Source organism: Phocoena phocoena, chromosome 15 (genome assembly GCF_963924675.1).
Source record: "Phocoena phocoena chromosome 15, mPhoPho1.1, whole genome shotgun sequence".
NCBI classification, from domain to species: Eukaryota; Metazoa; Chordata; class Mammalia; order Artiodactyla; family Phocoenidae; genus Phocoena; species Phocoena phocoena.
In genome coordinates, this window is record NC_089233.1 from 61,046,528 (window position 1) to 61,054,460 (window position 7,933).

At 55.8% G+C, this 7,933-nt stretch overlaps 1 protein-coding gene across 2 annotated transcripts in view; it reads left to right on the top strand.

Annotated features, from left to right (window-relative positions):
* The window catches only part of HM13 (histocompatibility minor 13), a 41,217-nt gene extending 33,818 nt beyond the window's left edge, over positions 1-7,399 (top strand). Inside the window, exons 11-13 of one of the 2 annotated variants that reach the window (XM_065892413.1) lie at positions 4,143-4,228; positions 5,922-6,068; positions 6,977-7,076. In XM_065892413.1, the coding sequence (XP_065748485.1) occupies positions 4,143-4,228; positions 5,922-6,068; positions 6,977-7,076 (333 nt within the window). Of the gene's footprint in view, positions 1-4,142; positions 4,229-5,921; positions 6,069-6,976 lie in introns of both variants that reach the window. The other variant, XM_065892414.1, reaches the window with a different exon arrangement.
* The last annotated feature ends 534 nt before the right edge of the window (positions 7,400-7,933 follow it).

Sequence of the window (7,933 nt, forward strand, 5' to 3'; positions counted from 1 at the left end):
ACGTACTTGTCCACATGCAAGCAGTCCAGTGGTGTAGAGCAAGCGTGTCTGTGCTTCTCTTGGCCTTTTCACCTGTGGTCGTTGCAAGGTGACTGCCCTGCTTCAGGCAGCACATGCACACTGGTGACGAGGAGGAGGAGGAAGGATGCCAGCATGCCTGTCGCCTTCATCAGGAAGGCGACACCTTTCTCTGAGTCCTCTCAGCAGATTTTTGCCCACATCTCCTGGGACAGATCAGTGTCCCTGGGCCCCAGCTGTAATGTGGCCATGGCTTCTCAGCCTCGGTAGTGGGAGCGGACAGAAGAACAGGATCAGGTGGGTGTTGGGGGTTTCAGCCCATTGTCCACCCACCAGGTAAGTGACAGGATGTCAGGGCCCCCCTTCCATCACTCCCCAAGCAGGCCAGCCCCTTCTCCCACCTAGATGGGTACTGAGCTGCCACAGAGTGAACCAGGCTGGGCTGGGGCTGAAAGCTGTCAGTGTGGCCTGGAGAAGAGGAGCTGGGGAGGGGAAAGCCAGCAGACAAGGTCGCTCTCTACTGGAAATGGGAACCATGTGTCAGGCTCTGCTCAGTACTTCAGGAGGACCCTGTGAACAGATGAGGGAACTGGAGTTCAGGTGCTATGTGGCAGGTGTGTGGTGGAGCCAGGATTCAAACCTGTGTCACGTGAAGACCAAGCCCAGGCTCTGAACCCCCGGCCACGGGAGAGGCAATGTGGAGCGGAGGCCGAGGGAGCCCTGGTGTGAATCCAGGCTCCACCATCTGCTTTTGCAGGACTCTGGGCAAGTTGCTGAAGTTATACTCAGGGTTCCTCACTGATTCGTGAAAATGGAAAATGAGGATAAATAATAGTAGCCACCTTGGGGTCGTCTGAGGGTGAAATGAGTTAATATAAGTAAAGTGCTCAGAATTGCCGGCCCAGTTAGCATTACTGTACCCCCTCCACCCTCCCCTCCTCCTCCTCCTCCCTTCCCGCTTCTCCAGGGCACCGGCCACAGGGAAGCCACATTTAAGTTAATCACAAGAGCTGCTGGCCAGTTACTCTGTGCCAGGCACTGTGCTAAACCCTCTCGCTCATTAACTCATTTAGTCCTTAACAATATTTTTATATCTACAATGTCTGTGAAATTGATACTTACGTTTTACAGAAGGTCCAAGGTCCCCTGGCCCATAGAGAAACCAAGAACCAGTGGGGAAGCACCTCTCATTCACTTCTGCCCCAAATGGCCTTGGAAGCTCCGCAAGCTGAGAGGGACATGCCCTTGGCAAAGAGGGCGCACAGAGTGCTTGGGCCTCCTTAGAGGTCTCTTCTCCAGCTGTCAGTCCCGTGAGAGTCCAAGCCCAGAGCTATTCCACAGAGGGCCACCAGGTGGCAGGCTTGCCTTCTGCCTGGGCTAGACTCAGAGAAGGCTCCAGTGGGAGCTCTCACACAGGCTCAGGGCCGAGGTGGGAGAGGTGGTCCTCTCTGTGGGAGAGAGAAAAGGAGCCTTCCCTGAGTGACGCAGCAAGTCAAGCTGAGACCTGGCTGGAGCCCTAGACTCCTGGTCTCAGGCCTCTGCTACTCCCCAGCAGCAGCCCAGCTGATCTCAGTCACCGACACGGGCATATCTCTCTGAAAATCTTTTTTGGGATGGGGATTGGGACACAAGGGAAACCTGTTCTTTGAGCTCCTTCTCCCTCTCCAAGACATAGGCAGTCCCAGTGCGAGCAGTTCCCTAGGTAGGGGTCACTTCTGCCTCTGTGTTCCCATTTGGCTTCTATCAAAAATGCACTCCAGGGCTTCCCTGGTGGCGCAGTGGTTGAGAGTCCACCTGCCGATGCAGGGGACACGGGTTCGTGCCCTGGTCCGGGAAGATCCCACATGCTGCAGAGCGGCTGGGCCCGTGAGCCATGGCCGCTGAGCCTGCGCGTCCGGAGCCTGTGCTCCGCAACGGGAAAGGCCACAACAGTGAGAGGCCCGCGTACCGCCAAAAAAAAAAGAGCCCCTCAATTGCTGCCAGCTCTTAAGTGAGGCAGGCCACGGTGGGGCCAGACTTCTACGCACCCTCCTCCTGGGAAGCCTTCTATTTGGCCCAGCCTGGCCTCGGTGAGGAAAATATACTGGACTTAGAGACAGAGGAACCTCGGTCTGTATCCTGACCAACTGTGTGATTTAGGGCAGATCCTTTTTTCTCCTCTGATCTTCAGTCTCTTCATCTATAAAAGTGATCTATTTTTCAGAAATTAAATTTTAATCAGTTTGTATTTGTTTTATTTTTATTTCATTAATTTTTGCTTTGCCTTTATTATTTTCTTCCTCCTTTGGGGGTGTTTATTTTATTCTTTTTCTGGCTTCCTGATTTGAAAACTGAGATTGTTTCTTTCCAGTCTTTCTAATAAATATACTTAGGATTACAGATTTTCCCCTGAGTACTGCTTAGGCTGCCTCTCACAAGTCTTGGTGCACGCCTTTGTCGTTGTGATTTCTGTCATTCTTGGCCCAAAGCCTATCTCATAGCAAAGACCTGATGCAGGAGAAGAAGCTCAGCTGCCCAAGTTCAAATCCCAACTCAGCCACTTAACACCCTGTGTGACCTCAGGCAAGTCATTTCCTTCTGAACCTTAATAGCATCATCTGTGAAACTCAGAACCAAATGATTAGGGTGTTATTAGTTTCAAGGATGACATATATGAAGTAGGGTAGTTCACAGCTCACCCATGGCAGGAGCCAGGAAATGGTCTGATGGTCAGCCTCAGGAGACTCTGGAGCCGTGTTCTCTAGCCAGGTGTTGGCTTTGCCTTTGGAACGATGTCTCCTTCACCCTCACCCTAGTTATCTCCACGACACCCCCTTAATTTTGTGAGCATCTGTGAGGAAGCCATTGGCTTAGTATTTACCAGGCCCTCTTCTGAGTACCAGGAATACAGCAGTGAACAAGACAGCTGTGGAGCCTGCCTTCATGGAGTTCACAGCGTAACAGGAGAGAAACTCCAGCCTATAATGGCACAGGGATGTTTCAGTCCAAGTTGCCAGAGAATGTTGTGAAGAATTGCAGGGGGAGTGGGGGAGCTGAGAGTATGCAGCAAGAGGGCCTGACTCCATGCAAGCAAAGGCTGCCCCACAGAAGTAACAGCTGAGCCGAGGTCTGATGGAGGAGGAACCTAGGCACAGGTGGGAGGACATCCCAGAAATGGTACATGCAGAGGTCCTGTAGCTTCAGGTGACAAGGAGGACCAAAATGAGGCCAGTGTGGCCAGAGTAGGGCAGGGCAGGTGAGGTTGGAGAAGGAAGCAGGGGTCACATCTCATAGGGACTTCAGGCTGCTGGGAGCATTGGGGGCCATGGAGGGTTGATCAGTAGAGGTCCAGCTTTCAGATGCTGCAAGGAGAAGAATGGTTTTGGAGTCTGGGGGGTGCCCAAGTTCCACCTCCAGTTTGCCATTTAGGCCTCCAAGGCCTGGGCTACCCGCTCTCCTCCCGAAGCATCAGCCTTCCTTCCATACACAAGGAGGATGGTCACAGCGGGTGTGGAGATGGACTGAAGCGCTCCCCAGAGGCTGAGCTCGGTGCACACAGTAGGTACTCTGGGAGCAGGGCCTGTTAGTGTAATTGTCCTGTCCTCCAGACCCAGCTTCACCAGGAGTTTCCTCACAGGCTCCAGGCCCAGACCACCTGGGCATGAATCCCGGTGGAGCCAATGACCAGTTGGGTGACCTCAATCCAGGCCACAGAAAGTACTCCATCCATAGCAGCTATGTCGTAATCATTGTCATTCTAACAGCATCTCCTGGAGCGTTGTTAAAAGTGCAGACTTCCAGCCCCAGACCTAGGCAAGCAGGGTCTCTGGGAATAGGAACAACTCAGGAGGTTGCAAGTTTGAACCTGATGTCCTGGGCAGTTGGGATGCTGCCATCCAGACTCATGGGCGCCCTTAAAGCCCTGCATACTTGAGTTTCTTTGGGTTTCTTGTGTTCCCTCCCAGAGAAGAACAGCCCTGGTCTGGAGTCAGGAGCCCTGGGTTTGTGCCCGGCCACTGACTTGCTCTGTGAACCTGGGCAGTCAGTGTCCCTCAGTCACACCCGGGAGAGGGTTGGGGTGATGGGCACAGCCCTGAGCGTGTGCCCTGCCCATCATTGCCTCACCAGCCTGTGTTCTCTCTCAGCCTGCGCTCCTGTATCTGGTCCCCGCCTGCATCGGCTTTCCTGTCCTGGTGGCACTGGCCAAGGGAGAAGTGACAGAGATGTTCAGGTAAGAGGCGGCAGGGGGCACAGGTGCACCTGCAGGCAGCTAGTGGAGCCTGCCAGGGCTGTTGGTACATGTCTCCAGGGGAGCACTGTTCCCACCACCGGCCTCACCCCTCGCCCTTTCCACCAGCACATGGGTGCCAGACCCGTGGGCACCAGCGGAACCCTCCTGGGGCCCAGGAGCCAGGGGAGGGTAAGGCCTTGGGGCTCTCGAGGCAGCTCCCACACCCAGATGCCAGCTGAGTCTTGAGAAGGAACTGGCTGGTGTAGATTCCCCCCCAGACGGCCCCACTGTGGGGAACCCTGCGTTCCCATTCCTGACTCTGCTGCCATGTGACTTCAGGCGTGTCCTTCCCCTCCGGCCTCAGTTTCTACATGTGAGTAATAGAGGGGACTCTAGTGTGATGGAAATGCCCTGTTAGAAGTCAGGTGTCAATCCCCATCCAGTCGCCTCTGTGGCTGTAACCCACAGCTAGCTGCTTTCTCTCTGTCTCAGTCGCACATATACCCCTTCCCCATGGCCGTCCGCACACCTGCCACACCGATGATCAGCCCCACCCTGACCCCGAGGCCTGCATGACTCCAACAGGTGTCTGCTCCCCAGCAGCACTGACCCCGCCCGCCAGGGACCCAGAGGTAGCTGCCGGCTGCAGCTGCCCACTGGGGGCCTCCCCAGCTCCACCTGCCTGGCCGAGCCTTCTGCGCACCTGGCTGCCTGCAGGGGGGCCTGTGACTCACCCCTCCCCCGTAACTGCCTCTGCCCTTCCTAGGAGCCCCAGGCTCCCAACCTGCCTGCTCGTGGCTCCCGGCCCGGCAGAGCCCTGTGGACTCTGAGGCAAGGCTGGGGGTGAACTTGGGGGCAGATCTGGGGGAGCTCTGGGGGCAGGGGTGGACCTGAGCCCTGAGCTCAGTCCTTACCCTCACCCTTGGCTCCCAGCCCCCACTTGGGGCCACCTCCCCAGCCAGGACAGAGGGTGCCTGTCTTTAACCACTTGGTGCTTTGTTTCTCTAAATGTTCGCCCACATGGGCGCCCCACCTTTCTGTCCCCCGCTCCCCAGGAGGTTCTTAGATTGAGGTGATAAAGCAAATGGTCTCTCTCTTCTCTTTCTGCCCATCTCTCTCCCTAATTCTCCACCTTATCTTTGGTTTTACTTTTCTTTTTATTGGCACTCTCCCTTTTTTTTTTAAATTCATTTACTTCTTTTTAAATAGGTAGCACATGCACATCGGTCAAAATTCCACAGCATGAAAAAAAAAATTCCATAGCATGAGAGGGACAACCCCTCAGACCTCAGCCACCCCCAGAGGCCAGCTCTGTCCCTGGACATTCAGAGACATCTCTGCACCTAAAAGCACATATGTGTGTACACATTCTTGTGTAGATGGTGGCATTCTTGGAGCATTCTACATCTTGATTTTTCACACAAGGGTGTATCTGAGAGATGTTTCCGCAGCAGCATGTATATACATCTAGGGCATCCTAGTTCTTTTGCAGAGTGTCCCCCTATGTAGGTGCATCTTTTTTTCTTTGTTCTCCAAGTAACACTGGCTTCTTTCCACAGAGCCTGAAAGTGCAGAGATAGATAAAATAAGACCCAGTTCTGCTCCCTGCTCCTTGGAAGAGAAGTCTCTGTCCTCCCTTAGTCTCTTCCTCTCCATCTCTTTTTTTCTGTCTCTCTGTCTGTCTCTCACACAGCTACGAGTCCTCAGCGGAAATCCTGCCTCATACCCCGAGGCTCACCCACTTCCCCACAGTCTCGGGCTCCCCAGCCAGCCTGGCGGACTCCATGCAGCAGAAGCTAGCTGGCCCTCGCCGCCGGCGCCCGCAGAATCCCAGCGCCATGTAATGCCCAGCGGGTGCCCACCTGCCCGCTTCCCCCCACTGCCCTGGGGCCCAAGGTAGGGCAGACACCCCAGCTCCAGTGTACAGGGCAGGGAGGTTTGCCAGGGACAGGCGGCAAGAGGCAGCTCCTCCACCACCACCAGGCAGTCACGGTGCCCAGCCGCAGGGTGGGGGAGCAGGGCCTCAGAACCCTGGTGTCTTCACCAGTACGGTGGGACTCATGTGAGAGTGGGTGTCAGCAGCCCTTGTCATACAGCAGTAGACACTGTTATCACTCTCCGTATACCGTATACGTATAGCCTTGGGCAAGTCACTTTCCTCTCTCAGAAACCTCTCTGTTCATCTGTAAGTGGGCACGTGCCTGCCTTGTGTGGCTGATCTGGTAAGGAAATGTGAGTATTGTCCTTGGCATGAGCTCACTTGCTCAATAAGTGGAGCCCATAGTAAGAGTTAAGCAGGGTGTCCGCCTGGGAGAGTGGCACCCTGCCCCTTGCCAGTAGAGCAGCCCCCTGCCTGCCCGCACCCCTGGGGCTGAGCTGTTTGACTCCTGCCGTGTGCCCTGGGAGGCAGCGCGTCTCCCGTAGCCTCATCCTGGCTGCCCCTTTTTTCCCCCATTCTCTCCAGTGGAAGGTTCAAGAAGCTTAAAATTGGCCTTCACAAGCCCAAGTCCAACCTCTCCCGTTTGCCGCTGCCCTTGCCACCTCTTGGCACCACCAGGCACAGAGAAAGCGGAGCAGGCAGCCTGTCTGAGGAGGGCGCACAGCGGGGCCGGGCCAAGTCCTGGAAGGTGCTGGGCCGAGGATGTGCGCGCCCAGGGGTTTCCCCGCGACGGTGGGAGGTGGGGCACAAAGATTCTGCTCTTCCCTCCTCTAAATGTGTCATCGTTGTTGTTTTGTTCTTTTGGTCAGTTATGAGGAGTCAAATCCAAAGGATCCAGCAGCAGTGACAGAATCCAAAGAGGGAACAGAGGCCTCGACATCGAAGGGGCTGGAGAAGAAGGAGAAATGATGCGGCTGGTGCCTGACCCTCTGAGGGCCAGACACACGGGCCCGCACGGCCGCAGTCCTGCTGAAGGGGAACGGCAGCTCCAGGAGAGGGGCAGGGGCAGCAGGCTCCCTCCAACAGGGCCTCCGGGGCCTGGTTCCCTCTCCCCCATCTCTGGCCTCGCTCTGCCTCTCCCCATCCCTGCCCGCAAAGGAAGCCCCCAACTGCCCCCACCCCCCCACTTGCCAGGTGGGAAAAGTGGGTCTGATTTTTAGACTTTTGTATTGTGGACTGACTTTGCCTCACATTAAAAACTCATCCCATTGCCCGGGCAGTCCACTGTGCTTCTGGAAGGTTCTTACCCAGTATCTTACAGTGGGTTTACTAGGTCTCACCTTCCCACCTAGGGACTTTTCTGTAAGGAAGGGGACTGTGGACCGTCGCAACCTGTGTTGAGGCCCTGACCTCTGGGCCCCTCCTTCCTGTATGCCCACCCAGCGCCTGGCCAGTATGCCAGCTCAGCACTCCCAGGATACCCTCTGGCCAGAAGAGGGGGCCCTCGAGCCCTCTCCCCTGCCATCCAGTTTTCCTGCCACGCTGCTCCCGATACTTGGGGGCAGTGAGGGTGTTGGACGGGTGCTGAATGCATTACCTACTGGCGGAAAGGTTTGCAGGGAGGAGGCCGTGGTACCAAAAGGCTGACCTGACTCAGCAAGGGGGTCATTATCTGCAAAGCCGGGGAAATGGGCAGGGCCGTGTGAGCCCCAGGAAAGAGTTTGGATTTTATTCCCAGGATGGCGGAAGTCATCCTCTGTGATCCTGGTGTCCCCGTGGCTTCAGCTGGGAGAGCCCTTGGACGCTAGGTTGCCCTAGAGATGAAG